The sequence below is a fragment of the Chanos chanos genome, chromosome 8 (assembly GCF_902362185.1).
Source record: "Chanos chanos chromosome 8, fChaCha1.1, whole genome shotgun sequence".
In the NCBI taxonomy this organism is placed as follows: domain Eukaryota; kingdom Metazoa; phylum Chordata; class Actinopteri; order Gonorynchiformes; family Chanidae; genus Chanos; species Chanos chanos.
In genome coordinates this window covers 12,202,680-12,219,190 of record NC_044502.1, presented here as the reverse complement: position 1 = coordinate 12,219,190, position 16,511 = coordinate 12,202,680, and the positions used below count along the sequence as shown (strand labels likewise).

At 42.8% G+C, this 16,511-nt stretch overlaps 1 protein-coding gene across 1 annotated transcript in view; it reads right to left on the bottom strand.

Moving 5' to 3' along the window:
* Positions 1 to 16,511, bottom strand: part of crebbpa (CREB binding lysine acetyltransferase a) — a 35,494-nt gene that overhangs the window by 16,772 nt on the left and 2,211 nt on the right. The window contains exons 2-3 of the mRNA XM_030781279.1: positions 5,258 to 5,961; positions 148 to 324 (exon numbers count right to left, since the gene is read on the bottom strand). Of these exons, the coding sequence (XP_030637139.1) occupies positions 148 to 324; positions 5,258 to 5,961 (881 nt within the window). The remainder of the gene's footprint in view (positions 1 to 147; positions 325 to 5,257; positions 5,962 to 16,511) is intronic.

Below are 16,511 nucleotides of genomic sequence, written 5' to 3'. Positions count from 1 at the left end.
AATTTAGTTTTAATTATTTTGCAAAATACGGAGCCTGGCTTACACATTCCATTGCTTGGGTAAGGTACCTTATGTCTATTCGTATCAGTGACTATCTATGATTGAGTGAAAGTTTTGACTGGAGGTGTTCAGGGGTAGCAGACTCACCAGGTTTGGCACGCTGGTGACGGGCGGACCCTTCAAATCAGTGGGGAAGAGTGGGAGGCTGTTCTGAAGAGTGCCTTTATTCTGGAGCTGGGGGTTCACTCCACCAGCCCCTAGCTGTTGCCCCCCTGCCTGCCCGTAAGGCTGCCCAAACGGACTGCTGTTCCCTGCCAGGCCCATCTAACGACAAGAACAGACACAGAGATAATTACACAATGACTAACACCTCTTATCCCCCATCAGCTATACCACTAATGATTAATTCATTAATCAGTGATTAATGACACCATTTCCAACATGGTTTCACAAATCGCTGCTTAAAAACCGCTGTAATCACAATGAATCTCTTTGATCTTCACTGAAATAAAAAGAGCAGACCAAAGATTTCAGAAAGAAGTGTTACAAATCTAAATCAGCTTACTCCTGTCAGAATGACACTGGTATTTCACAGCCCTCCATAAGCATGACCATATGTGTCCCAGGACTTTCTGATTGGGGATAATTGCAGTCAAGTGAACAGTCACTGACCCAGATCCTTCAAACTATATAAGGTTTAACACGCTCCTTTGGCAGGCAGTCACAGAGTGAGCTACACAAGAGCAGGGACAGAAGATAAGGGAGGGCTGTAACGATTCACCGATACGATCAGCGATTCGACTATAACGATTCAGCGACTCGATTCAGTGCTGTGCGATACAATGCAATCTGATACAGTTCTTAACATTTATTTAACATTGACATTCATTTTTGTTCTTTCTTAAAAAATCCAAATGTCTCCCAAACTTCAGATCTGATGGCGCACTGTAAACCGTGTCAGCATTGCCGGACATGCTGTTCTTGTTTTTACCTCACAAGCAACGTTGACGTTACTCTCGTAAAAGTTCAACGCAACACGCTGTGCAGATTTATTAACGAATGAGAGCTGGTCATTATCATGTTGAAAGTAACATAACTTGTAATGTTAGATCAATGAGTCTCCCGCAGCAGCTTAGTTTATACTAAAGCAGAATTAGCAGCAAAGCCTCTGTAAACCAACTCATGACTTTAGAATCGGGCCATCAACCAGTTCATGGTACATTAGGATTAATCCAAGGGTCTGTGCATAGATGTAGTCGCACTGGTTTTCCATTCGTATTGGTGAATCGTTACACCCTCAATACATACCAAACACTCACTAAGCATAGAAACACATGTAAACACTGCGTAGCAAGATAACATAATGGAAAAAAACACGATATCGCCTGAATTAGAGTGTGGGCGTTAGAATTACTAAGCCACATTTGAAGTGTCATCCTAATTTCACCAGAACCCTGACGTCCCAGAAACAAAGCAGGGCAAGTTTGGGCTGAACAGACCTGTTTGATGTAGTGTTTGGTAGTAGGAGTGTACAATATTGACAAATAGTGATATTTGTGATATGGTCAATAACAATAAGTAGACCATATTCTGCATCCTTCAAAAATATGTCTGTAAAAGTCTTATATTGTACTAGCTCTCGTTTATAGGATACTAATTGTTGCTTACTAATGATATTAATGGAAAGAAGGTGTTCAAGGAACACAAGTCTTAGATATTTACTTAAAACTGAAGCATTCAAGTAAAAACAATACAGAAACATTGAAATCACATTGAGAGTATTACTGAGATCAAACAGTGCAAGTATGAGTAAACCATTTCAAAGTGGCCTACAGGATTTACTTTGTAAAAATTTGCACAACAGAAACTATTATAATGAGCTCATTTTAAACACACACTTCTCCTTAATTTCCAACACAGTGTGCAGATTGCCGTCTTCTGAGCAACATTTGTCTTTTCAAAGCCAAACCACCTCCGCGCAAGCAAGGATGATCCACGTCTAGCAATTAAATCTAACAACGTAGACTGCGAGGCTGGGGACGTCTGTGTTTTGTCTCCTGATGCTGTTTGTTCACTCATTTTTAACTTCAGTCATGCATTTTTAGTCAGCTACGCTGCAGTGACCATGTACACCTATACTAGCACACTACATGCACTCTCAACGTGCACACGCAGTGGTCTATCCTGCTGGTCTACATGACGCAGCCAATACACAGACTCTCAAGGCGGATTTTTATTGTTTTTTGCTGAAATACTCAGTAGTGTCAACTCGCACATCGCTAAAACAACCATTAAGACGTTATCGTAGACGATACATATAGCACAACCTTATTTGGGAGCACAGCTCTTCCGTCTGTGGCAGAGAGAGAAAACGTGAGCCGAGGAGAGTCAGTGGCTCCTCTTCTCCCCCTCCGTCTCCCGCTCTACCCTGCCTTGAGCGCTCCTGATCCCCAGCAGCCTGCCTGCGTACAGCTCGCGGCTGTTGACAGCGCTCCAGCAGAGCAGATAAAAGAGCCCAGCTGAGAGGCACAGAGACGAGCCTCTCTTCATCGCTGCCCACCCCCCCCCCTCCCCACCGTGCCCATGCTTACTCACTCAACAATGCAGCCGCCAGCATTGGCCACTCCACAGCCAGACTGTAGAGACAGGCTTCAGCTCTGCCGGCTTTGGCTGCTCCTTCACTCTGCGCTCCCTCAAAACAAACTAGGGCTGGACCCCAATCTTCGACTTATTCGTTCGTTGGGTCGGTATTCGGTTTTCAATTTTGGGATATTCATTCATTTTCGTGTTCCGTAAATGTAGGCTATCAGTTAAGGCGAACTGCAAAACACATTTTGTCAGCCAGACGTCCCGGTTTGTCTGGGATTGTCCCGGTTTCAAGCTGAGTCCCGACAAATATCTGTAAAACACTAAAATGTCCCGGTTTTCAACATTCACTACCAAATTGTACCAATTAAAATTAAAATAATAATAATAGTATTACACTTGTTTTCAGCGCTTACAAAGACGTTTATCATGTTCTGTCCTACTCATTATTCACTAAACCAATCAAAAAACATAGACAATGCACCACGCGTCTGAATTCAACACTGACGCACAAACATACAAATCAATGTGTCGTTGTCAAGGCTGCTGGTAAGATGCTTGTGGTGCTGTCTGACAGAATCTGTCAGTGCACTAATGGTTAGCATCATGCCAAAAAGAAAGTTGGTCTTGACTAAAGACCTCCAGAAGGCTTACCCGTTTCCTCGTGAAGTAGTCTGCAACAAAAAAGCTGCATCCTGCACACATTGCAGGAGTGAATTTTCGGTCGTGCACAGTGGAAATACCAGCATAAAAGGTCACATTAATGAAAGTGCCTATGGTGCATGCATGAGCGCATACATGTGCACTTGCATGAATGCGACATGCACTTACTTTGCTTGGAAAATAGTTGCAACTGATCCATTAAAATAAAACGTAAGGAGTGATGCGGGAACATCCATTTTTTGAAGAAGTGTCTGGCTGAGTCCTTCTCGAGCCACGCAAAGCACCCTCCCCCTCCCCCCGAGCCGAAGCTCCGAATATTCGCTGTTGCTTACTACCGAAGCTCCAGAGCCCAAACAATGGTATTCGGGACAGCCCTCCAACAAACCACCGCAAAAAAAAAAAAAAAGTATGCGAAAAAGACGGATGGAAAAAGTAAACGACGCTACGTCCCTTTCAAGCTCAAAAAGAGAATGTGGAAAATGAAAGTCTTGTAATAATTTTTGAGCTGGTGAACTGATGTATCGCAGCACGGATTTGCTGGGAACACCGCGCTGCTACAGCCATTTCAATCATTTCAAATAGCCCATTCACAGATGCAACCGTGAAACAAAATACGTGGGAAATCAGCCAAGGCAGAGATGTATGGCAGCCACAAACATGCATTGTATTATCACACCAGGCTCTCTTTCATCTGAAATGAGAAACCAAAGCCACAGCTCTTCATACAGCAGCTTCATCGTTTTCATTTTCACCCTCCTGTCACATACAGTCGATAGCACACTACGACTCTGCACTACAAAGTGCCTTTTTTTTTTTTTTTTTTTTTGCGCAGTAACCACAGCCCCATACACTATACATATCTCTGTCTCCCTCTAACACGTGCACAGATTGAGAAAGGCCACCGAGCTACTACAGAGAAGGGCTTCTCATGTGGTAAGACCAGGCAGTGCGCTGTGTGAAAGTGAGACGGTCTAATCGTTTCCTATTGATTTCCTGTGAAACCACAGTATTGTCAGACGGAGGTAAACATTCCCTGCTGTTTCACCAGTCAGAGGATATTCTCAACACCAAAACAATGGACCGTAACAAAGTCAAGTTCAATGGCAGTCAAACGCTGCATTTAAGCGCTCACTGTCCAGTGCGAGGACGGATCAGTCAAGCGCCTCAAATCTATACATGCAATGCGCTTGGATTAGCTGGAGAGGAAAGATAGCATTCTCCTTTCATATGCAACTCAATTTGCATCAAAGGAGCAATTCCAGTCCAAAGCACTTTTGATTGAGCTCTTTTAATTTGCCTTTATACCCACTGTGGTGCGCCCGCTTAAATTTATCATGCATTTTTAAACAAAGTAGGATCAGTTTTATGGGGAGTTTTGGAACATTACTGCGCACATTAAGTGGGCAATTAAGCACACTGGGGGGAAAAAAACACATGCACGCATGCACACACAGACACACAGCAGTGTTGGTAAAGTCTCAAAAACAGAGAAACAATGCAGTCATAAACCAAACATTTCAATCAGAATAAAATGTTTCTCTAATGTTCTTCTTCAACAGATGTGATAACATGGTACAAATGTACAGCATTTGTAAGTGTCGGGAGCATTAACCATTTACCGCCATCACTACACGTACCATTTAAATAAACCAGTCATGTGATCAGCATACCTGAACAACTCGCATAATGATACAATTACAACATTCGTACGATAATCTCTTGGCAACTGCTGCAACGTTCAAATTGTTTTCCGGTTTGCCAATAATTGTGCAAGAGCAGATACCAAACATACCAAATCTCAGGTTTTTGAAAACCGTTACATCCCTCATGCACAAGGTAAAGTTAAGTATCCAATACGACCTAATTACCCACAGTCAGCTTTTACCGTACCTTTACTTTTCAATCTCTCTTCACCTGCTGCGATGACAAATTCTGCCTCATTCGACTGATAACATTCCCATACACGGTCAATACAAAACACCCCCCCCTAAAGAAAGAGCCATCTCACCTTGTTCATGTTGCCAGCCTGTTGAGTGTTGATGGCCGTGTGCGTGCCCATCTGTTGTGTGCCCTGCGCGAGGGTCTCTGCCAGCACGCTGCCCGTTCCTCCAGCTCCCGCTCCAGCTCCTCCTGATGCCCCTGCTCCTACTGCCGGGGTCCCCTGCATGGCCTGGCCCTGGTACTGCAGCCCGGCCCCTCGGCCGCGCCCCGCCGGCCCTAGCGTCCCGTTTATCACCTGACCCGGCTGGGCGGCAGCGTTCTGGCCCATGAGCCCGTGGGGCTGGCCACTGTTAAGCATGGCCTGGTTGAAGCCTGTGTTGAGTCCCATGCCTGCTGCGTTGGCGTTGTTGCCCTGACCTGCGGCGGCGCCCCCTGCTTTCTGAGTCTGGGAGGGGTGTGAGGGTGAGCCTTGCCCCAGCGGGCTCTTGCCCAGTGTGGCCAGCTGTGTGCCCATACCTCCTGGTTGGGGACTGGCGGAGTTGAGTCCCCCCGATAGGCTAGAGCTGCTGCCTGCCCTCAGGAGCTCTGACAGCTGCTTGTGCTTGGCAGCAGCATCAGGAACCATGGTGCCCAGTCCTCCGCCACCTCCTCCCCCTCCACCACTACCACCACCATTAGAGGGCATGCCCATCAGCCCCAGGTCTCCGCCATTAGGAATTAGCTCATCGGGGAGGTCGTTCTCCAGGTCATCCCATGACAAAGAGCCCAGTTCTGCAGAGAGACACAGACAAAAGGTAAGCGCTGTGTTTGCCTTTCACCACTTCGACATGTGGTTTAAAAGTGCAATTATAATGACATAAACCTGCAGAGTATATTGTGTACACAGAAAACTTTATTTTGCATTTCATTAAAAAAAAAAAATACAACACAGCTGACTGCATGAGCCATTGTTAGTACCACCTGCTCTGAGTGCTGGCCCCTCAGAGCTGGTATCTTCCTATTCTCCATACTTCACACAACATGAATCAAGAGACCAAGAAATAAGTCTATGACACACAGTGGTTCAGAGGAACATGACCCTGCACTAGCTTGCAGATCTGAGGATCTAAACTGTGCAAGTGTGATAAAAATCACTGATTCAGTAATTTGCAAACAGTTAGACAGAAAAACGGTACCACATACAGAGAATGAGGCAAATTATCAGTGCGTGCACTTGCCATCCACACTTTTTTTTTTTCTTTGACAAAACTGCGGAAATCCCCCCCTCCCCTTTTTTTTGGTGAGCTGTTGAGTCTGCTGCTGTGCTTGCTGATGGCTCTAATGAATAGCACTCATCCATTAAAATGTGTTAATGTGCAGCTGTCAGGGGAGGTTGTTTCTCATCACACATACACGCTGCACTCGGCAATGGGAAGAGCATCCAGAGAGAGATACATGAGAAGAGACAGACAGAGATGCAAGAGGAGGTTTGTGTATCACCTCCGCGACGTGTGAAAACAAGAACAGCTGGGATCATGTTTAATGCCAGACTAAACATGATTAAGGGGATGTGCGTGATACTAACTGGTAGATAAGTTATCTAAGAGGCATCATGGTGATAAGTGCTTTGTATGAAATGCTTGTTATGCTACTAGTGTCCAATTAAGGATCACCGCTTGTGTTTGATCTGCTTAGTTTGAACTACTTCTATCAAGCTTTTTCAGAAGACATTGCAGGCAAGTCATCATCCCATCCAACACATCTCGGAATTCTGTCATCAGTCCGTAAGGAAAGTTGTTTGTGGTCAACAAAGACAATCGGACAGAAAAACGACAATCATCTCTTTTTCTTACATTACCCTTTTCATAATCAACTCTACAGAACAGAGTGCTGCATCTTGCATTCAACAAAAAATGCAACAATCATAATGCGAGTCCCAGCTCTCACATCATGTTCACAGTGGGGTCCACAGTGAACACAACTGGACACTCTTCTTTAGGTGTGTAAATCTCTCCCTGTCTCACTCACTGACATTCTGTGAAAGCGACCCAAAGTACAGTGCTCATCTAACTGACTACTATACATGGAGAGACCTACAAAAGAGTGGGTATTTCAACTTGGGAGGAAGAGGGTGAAAAATGAAAAGTGTAGGAAAAAAGATTGTGTTTTGGTGTCCATTTGACAACAACAAATCCTTGGATGGCATTAAGTGTTTGGTATGGTGTTAGGTCACAGGCCTTCCCTGAGCCTCCTTGACATTCAGTGTGTGCTGTGTAAAGGATCCAGCCTTAATGAGAGCACTTGGCTCACACACTTCTCAGCGTAAACAGGGCTGCTCTGCTCCAGCAGCCCAGCAGGTGCTCAGCACAGGGACTCTGTCTGAAAACCGGCCTGCCTGTCGCCGTAGACCCCCACCCCCACCCGGCGTGTGTGTGTGCTCAACCAATCTTTACAGGGCAGGGCGTCTTTATCGATGCACACATTTCAGGCATTGCAAAGCTAAGCACACACACGTGCCCAACCACACACATTCACAAAAACACACAGTCATCTAAGACCATGCCCCCCCCCCTCCCCTCCCCTCCCCTCCCCCTTAACTGGAAGGCTGCCAAAACGCAAAGGATTGTTTTGGTTGGGTAGCGCCGTAGAGTCGGGAGTCCCGCGGAGGAGCAGCGCTGATGAGTCTCTCCCTCCCCCTCCCCCTGTCTGCCCCTCGCTCCTCTCGGCATAAGTTCAGACTGGAGGAAAGTGATTCCGGCCGTGGGTTATAAATAGTCTGTCTCTGGCGGGTACAGACCACAGCTGTCACTCAACGGCTCTAAACGACATCACTTGCAGTCTGGCTGAGAGACAGGTGCATCACGCCTGGCATTTCACTCAGGGACCAGAGGAGCCAACACTCCACTGACATGCCACCCTCTCTCTCTCTCTCTCTCTGTGTGTTACTCATTCGCATTTTCATTCCTTCACTCACGGGGCCATCCGTTCAACTTGAAAAAGTTCATGGCTCCATTCACAGGGTCATCCCACCATCCCTTTCCCTCGCACACTTCATTCCATTCTTTCATTCTCCGTCTAACCACACAGAGCCGGGAAGATACTGAAGAATGGAGAGGTGAGCACAGTTGTGGGGAAGCCATACAAGAGGTAGGGCGTACTGGTAACACACACCAGACGACTCTTTCTGGCTCGCTTGAGTTTCCACACAGTGAAAAGCAGCAGCACGCGCCACACCAACAGCACGGCAGAGGCAGAGGGAATATCAAGTTTCGACGGTGGCTGAACATGTAACAGACGAAGTTGCTGGTTAGAGATGGGGACTGAGGCTGTACACAGACTGCAGAGAGAACTCTGGGTCTGTTTGGGTAGATTATAGACCACTAGCACAGGCCATTTTCGACCCTTTGATCAGGTTTTATTCCCACTTATTCAGTCTTTGTGAGCAGCGCTTTCATAGGTGTTGTGAACAAAGCTCTGTTTATGGTCCAATTCCAGCAGCCAAAGAGACCATCATCCCCTTGTCTTCAATCTGGAGTGTGTCCTACTCCTTTACAGCACAACATAAGAGTGAAACCGAGAGACAGAGATTCTGTCATCTTCCTTTCCCCTCTCCATTTGTACTCAAATCACATTAAACAGGAAGCAGAAGAGCAGCCAAATTTTGTCTACTTTCACTAACAAACCATTCAGTCTGCTACTTTCCAAAACATACTACTGCTGAGCAGCTAAAACCAGGCCTGCTGTCGCTTCTCGTTCATTTCAGCCATCTTTATCTATGCTAGTGCAATGATGACCCCAGATTTGCCTCCTCCTGTCAACATATAAGAGGAAATAAAAGGACAAAAAAAAGACATATTTTACAGTGTTAGAATACAGGAGGGCTGCCGTGACTAGTCGATGATGTCGACACTGAAAATGTGTCGCCATTAGGGCTGGGCGATTAATCGAATTTTATTATCAATTACGATTTTGGCTTCGAATGATTGTGAAAGCAAGTTATTTGAGACAAAGCAATTGTGCACATATATACACAAAAACACAAATTTATTTATTTATTTATTTATTTTTATACATATGTACCGAGGCCTGTAAAATATTTCTGTTCAAATCCTTTTTTCATATTTTTCAGCCCTTGATATTATTTCATTTTTATAGCCGCAAAAACATCTTATCTGGGAAGCCATGTTTGGGCATTAATATCTCGACAAGTATTGTTCCTAGCCTCACCAAACCTTGTAGGATGGAAGACAAACGTGTTTTCCATATGCCAAAACCATTAAAAGCCAGTACTGCATGCCATTTTATTTTTATAAGGCCCTAGACTTGGAAAAAAGTGCAAAATTCCCAAACGAGAATGATATTGAGGGTACTACAAACCCACATTTTTGCACCAATATAATATGAATCATTACTTTTTCTGCAAATATACTCTTATTTTGTAATCCTTTTGTTGTAATCCTGTGGGCATGTAAAGCCCTTTGAGACTGTAAACAGTGATATTGGGCTCTAAATAAACTTAAACTTGAAACTTATTAATTGAGCACTAATATTTGAGGTCTCTGCCACGAAACTGCTTGATGTATAGTTATTAAGTGGTACTAGGTGTCATTGTACTTCCATTTCTCCTTCATACAAAAATAGACACATATCTGAGATATTTTACCTATGGCAGAAAAAAATCCATTTCAGGATTACGTTTTTTAGCTTCAGAATCTCCATGAATATTGAATTCCTGTGTCATAGGAATTGTAAGAAATAAAGGATAAACATGTTTTCAATATGTTCACTGGTGTAGAGGGCATTTCAGATGGGAACTGTGTCTCCAGTAAGGTCCTATATATTGAAAATAAGTGAAATATTTTGATAAAACCTCTGGTATAAGGAGAATTAAGTGGTATCCTAAATGTCCCTCTCACGTGAAGATATTGCAGTGGCCTCTGAGCACTTCCTAGCCACCAATCAGTGAACAATGGAACATATGAACTCCACTATCAAGAAAACACCAAGCATTTACCCAGTTCAGTCCTGCTGTTCACATTATATGGTTCAAGGATAACAGTTTTCATCACATGTAATTTCTAGAACATAATTTGCTATAGGCCTACTGCACATCATTGGGGTCCAAGTGGCAAAGCTGTACAGATATCTCTTGTGTTTCTACCTTTCCTCCACCATCTTTTCCTTCTTCTGGCTAGGGAGTCTGCGGTGGCCCCTAGAGCCGTATGGTAAAAAGTTGTGAAATTTGGCACACTGATTGGGGACAGTCTCCTGATTCTTTTCACCAATTTTAATGTCTATCCCTCGAGGACTCTAGCACCACCAATGAGTCAAAGTTGGAGGCGACCTTACGCATGTAACTTTTGAACCGTATGCCCAATTTTCAAAAATGAGGTACCACTGGATTCCTTGGAGCAAGCCAAGTACAATGCAATTTCCACCACATCAGGTTGTCTGCCATGTTGGATTTTATGTACAATTTCACAAATTTTTCACAGACCACAAATTGTGTCCAATCTTTTTCAAAACTGGCACGGATGATCTTCAGACCAAGTCTCACAAACTTTATCAAATGGATTTTTGATTTTCGAAACCTGGACTCTGGACGCCTTCCTGGGGATGTGCAAAAAATTGTGTCATTTGACCATAAGTAATAAGTAAAAACAACTTTCTGCCTCGCAAGCGTTGATGTGTTTCTCTTAACAAAAGGGATTCTTGTGTCAGGTCAACTGATATAAAACTTGCTATGAGTGCTTACAGCCACGCTTTTAACATGCTCAGATGAAGCTGCAACGGCGACTCGTGGCATCCTGCTGGACTACTTGGCCCCCTCATCGCTGCGTGCAGCTATGTTTTTTAATAAAGTTATCTGAATTTTTTATTGTGTGTCATTCTTTTTTAAATATGAATCTATAACAGCATCTATGAGAGTTAATGCCTTTTTCTATAATGAGGACCTGATAGTAAAGAATATAGCTTGCATTAAAGACAAGTATTTCTTTACTCCAATCCATATTTCAGAGGCTGGGACATACATAAGTGGAGATAATAAGGGAAAACCCTGCTTCTTCATTATGGACGTTTTTTTTCTGGAGGTAAGACAACGCCTTTAACTATGTTTAATTATCTGTGAAGGGAACATGAAAGGACACTGGCACATTGTACACTAAATGACCATATATCAAGCTATTTCCACATACATTTTGTGTTCCTAACAAGTACCCCACATACCATTTTGGTCCTATGGAAATGACCGAAAAATGCTACCACACCTTGTTTGTCTTCCCTCCTACAAAGTTTGGTGAGGCTTCCATCCTACAAAGTTTGGTAATACTTTTAAAGATATTAATGCCTAAACGTGGCTTCCCAGGTAAGGCATTTTTGAGAGTGTAAAAACTTAAAAATATCAAGGACCAAAAAATATAAACACATTGCAATTAAACAGAAATATTTTACAGGCCTTAGTTTTGGGACCCGTACATTATGTAGATATGGTTTGAATAAAATCTGAGACGGTGCTGCAACAACTTTCCTGGATTCTGCCTGATTTGACCCATATATATGTGTGTGTGTGTGTGTGCGCGCGCGCGCGCGCGTGTGTGTATATATATATATATATATATATATATATATATACATATATATACATATATATACGCACACACACACACACACACACACACATATATTTATAGGTAAACATGCACACAGAAATTTTTATTTCTCTTTTTTTTCTTCTTTTTTTAAAGAAAATCCACTGTCAAAAGTTTTTTTTTATTATTTAAATTGATGCATGATGTTTTCAAAGTCAGTGAGTACTCGTGTTAAATAATCATGATCTCATTGACCAAAACAATCATGATTATGTTTTTTGCCATGATCGAGCAGCCTTAGTCGACATCAATATTTCAAACCAAGGCATCGTTTTTAAATTTTTTATTAATTTACCTTCCTGATCTCTAAATAGCTTCAATTCATTATAACAAATGTTTTTCTTCAACACCACTACGCAATTGCTGCATGCATGATGGCAATAGGGCTGCCACTAACCACTATTTTTCTATCATTTAATCTATCAACTATTCTACCGATTAGTCGATTAATCTAAACGAACAACCTTCCTCCAAAAAAATCAAACTGATCATTTCATTTAAGCTCATTTTATTTTGACAACAAACTGCATGCAGCACAACACAAAATGTAAACAAAGGTTTACATATTAAAGTGCAAAACTGTAGGTTTAAACTGGCAACTCCAATCAACTAATTGGTAAAACAGTCAATAGATTAACTGATAGCAAAAGAGTCAGTAATGGCAGCCCCAGAATACAGCACTATGTACTGCGACTGTATTTAATGTGTGAGGAGCCACTGTTTGAGTCCGATTCATCACAACCATGGCTCAGTGAAGGTTTTTTAGACATATTTTCTTTAAAAGTGTCAAAACGGTCGCAGAACAAATGTAAACAGCAGAAGGAGTTTACAATTTCAATTGCGGTGCAGATAGTGTTTCCTGAGTCAACATAACAAAAACAAATCATAGGATAACATGAAAATATCATACTGTGGCATGAATACAGTGAGTTGGTTCTGTACTGCGAGCTGAATGCAACATCTGCCCACTATTCCTTACAAATTTCACTGCACTGATATAGCTGATGTTCTTCACTAAGAATTCTTCATCACCATCTCTTCTCTTTCACTGACCACTCTGACTAGTGAAATACACTTCACGCACATGCAGGCCAATGTGTCTCTGACTCAGGAGTGTACTGACAGCCACAAAATTGTCCTGTTCGGGCCAACCAGCAAAGCATCTCTGCTGTCGGACGTCATCCCCAACTTCATCCACACACATGCAAAAAAGCAAGAGTGATAACACACACACACAAACAAACAAAATAACAGAGTCCCATGGAATATCAGGGAGCAACTGTACAAAAAAGCCTTCATTTTAACTCTGATGGATAAAGTCACTTTAAATTTGAGGTCTAATGTGAAGAGCATGTTCGGGATTTTGTAGGGTAGTAAGTTGACAATGAGAATACTCCTCTAAAAAGCCACACCACGTTACAGTTGATGCTGAAGCCCTAACGTCGGCAGCTCCTTCAGTGACACTTTGCTGTGTCGCATTAACTTCACACAGGGAACTGTGCTGTATCTCAACCACATGCCAACAAGTGTTGGCTAATCTTATATTACTGCCATGTACTGAATACAGAGTGGCCTGACTGTTCACCAGACCACGCTTCTACCCCTTAACAAACGAAAGGGCCAACAGCTGTGCACAGCTAAAACAGCAATGGCTTGCTAATAGGAACAGATCAGATTAAAATGAACGCAACAAAAGAGCTTAGAGGCGTGCGGTGAATGGCATTTAAAGCTGCCAATTAAGACTCAGTGAGCAGACACGGCCGCGGCAGTTCCCCGGGCTTGATAATACACCCTCCACCCACATCCCTACTTCAGCCATTTGTTTCCTCAGGATTCCACCTCCTCATTAAATACAGACTTGAACGAGTCCATTAGGGACTGAATCACAATCAACTCTAGATATTTACAGGCTTCAAATGGGTCTTGTTAAATGGAGTGGGGACAGAGATGCCAGGTGACATGTCAGATATAAGAGAACCTAATGGGAAATATAAAAGGCAGAGTAAAAGTCTGTTACTTTGAAGCCAATTTATGGTCACTTATAAGCATGCACAGACACGAGCTGCTAACTAAGCACACAGGAGGTTCAAACAAGGGGAGGAAAACTAGTGTCATTTAGATGAGACTAAAATGAAATCTATCTTTGTGGACGACGGTTAACAGGTAAAATAGGTTGGTATACTACTTGCAACGCCACAAATCTGAGTTTTTCCCCAACTCTCCAAAAGGTTTGCCTCAATTGGCTGCCACTTACATAGCATATTTATGTCTCTTTTCTGTCATAAGTCATTTAAGCTGTCTCTGCTTCCTGAACAAAGCCAACTCAAAATGTGTATGAACACACACGCGTGCGTGCACGCACACACACAGTGCTTGTGTTTTAGGAAGGGAGGTGATGGTGCAGTGAAGTGAGGCTAAGAGACCCTGCTGGGGTGGCAGATGGCCTGAACGGGGCTGAAAGGGGCGCGTGTTGGCTATCTGTCTCCTAAATGAAAGCCGTGAACAGTCAACACTCCTCCGCCCAAAGAAGGGAGTGTAACCTAAAGCTGAGGCTCCATGGCAGAAGGCAGGGGTCAAAAGTCACAGCTGAAATGTTCCGGTGGAGCGCTCCAAGCGCAGCCATGAAACTGAGGCAGCAAACTGTGCCCATTGTCTGGGGTAATTTAGTAGTGTTTGGAGGCAAGTGACCACAGGGATATGTTGGATTAACACAGAAATAAGAGAGCGCTGCTGCCAGTGGTATGTCAGGAGGGTTAAAGGAGGTCAGTCTATTGAGAAAAAAAAACAGATGCCATAAAACCAAGCACACTGTCAAAAGCAAATCCAAGCTTGTGAAAAGCATTTCTGTGCTTCAACTTGACATATTAAGCCTTTTTTTTTTTAAAAAACAAAAAACACAAAGCCTGAAAAGTTCAGTATGTTCCTTTTAAGCTTTCCAAAACAAGAGCACAACTTAAACTTCAGCCCAGCTTTAAAATATACGACAGCTGTCGTACTGCTCCAGGGCATGTAAAGATGTGTCTGGAAGGTAAGTATCTACAAAGATAAGCACGACCAGGTCAAATGATCTGGAAACACAGTCAGCCAAAAACCTCAAGGCTACAGTGCTTGGTCTTGGTCAAAATGTTTGTCATGGGTTGCACATGGTGAAGGCAATGCCTGTCTGCTGTCAATAATGGACATAACACAAAGAGTAGAGGCAGACTTGCTCACAAAACTACTACTGAACGAAGATTTGGTCAGGGGTCCATGACTAATTTATTGTGCACTTGCAATATCTAGCCTGATTTCCAATTTGCAAGAGGCTGTCAACTGTTTCTTTGTAGACTACGTCTAAATAATTTTAATTAGAAAAAAAAATCATTCTGGGGGAAAAAAGCTCTGTTGTGGCATTTCCACCAGAGTAACCATTGATCTCTGGCAAACAAGTGGCAGCAATTAAAACGCTACAGTCTCTTGTTTCACTGGTAAGCTCAAAACATGCCCGATGTATGGACATACACAGCATTTTAAATCACTATTAAAAATGCCCTCCATATCTTCAATTCCTCAGAAGAGATTCAGTGTGAACTGCACAAAGCTTATAAAAAACAGAACATGTTTCTTTCTTTTTAAAACTTATGGTCCAGCTGCATTTACAGGCTGCCTCTCCATTGTTTTGAGAGAAAATATTAGCTGGTCTATACAGAAAGGCTAGATGCTTATCCTTGCTATCCATTAACTATGATTCATGGTTAAAAAAAAAAGTTTGTTTGCAAGATAACAATACTTGCGCTTTGCACTGACTACAGAAAGTAGTAAACTGACTCATCCAAACAAATGCAGTTTGGCTGCATATTAAAAAAAGCAACAATGGATGCAGCCAAGTGAGAATCGGAAGCAGAGCGCAAATATGGTGATTTTGTCGATTAAATTTGTGTTCAATTCTTTGGAAGAACACTCTTTGACTCTTTTTTGTGAAGTAAAAATGTTCCACGACCAGAGATCCAGAGATGGCTTGAGTTCAGGTAACGACATTCAGTGGTGCAAAAAGGAAAACTTGTGTGTGCTTTGGAACATATCAAAGCGGTCCAACTACAACAATAAGAGATTCTCTGTTATTTGGTAAGATATTCACTATATGAAATTATGCCCAAACAAACTCCTATAGCTAGCTTATGTGCTGAAGACAACTGATTAGTTTCGTTCAAACTCAAGCTGTCCAAAGACATGACTACATCTAAACACCATTACACAGCTTGGGCGGTGCATTTGCTCATCTGAATGAAGAACTCCCCTCTAAGGTTTTTCCCCCCCTCTGTCGCACTATAATCGCAGAAGATTGTGCTCTGAACAAGTACCAGGGACGTGGACCGGACTCATCACATTATGTATTTTTCTGAGAAACACTCGAATGTCATGTCAAGTCCCCTTGAAAAATGTGACATGAAAACTGAAAACTGTAGTCGGCCTATCGTGTTTTCTCTAGGCACAAATACAACCACCTATGTTTGCAGGCCATTTTTAACAACTGCTCAACAAACAGACTGAAGTTAATCTGAGCATTCTGAAGCTTGACATTTGATTATAAAGGTAAGTAAAGCTGCTCTCTTCCTTACTGTTCTACTCGTAAAAATATCTTTGTAAAGGGGGTGTGGCAATAACTAATTACGCCAAGCGTTCTAACCTGCCATTTTGGGAGAGAAAAGTTTA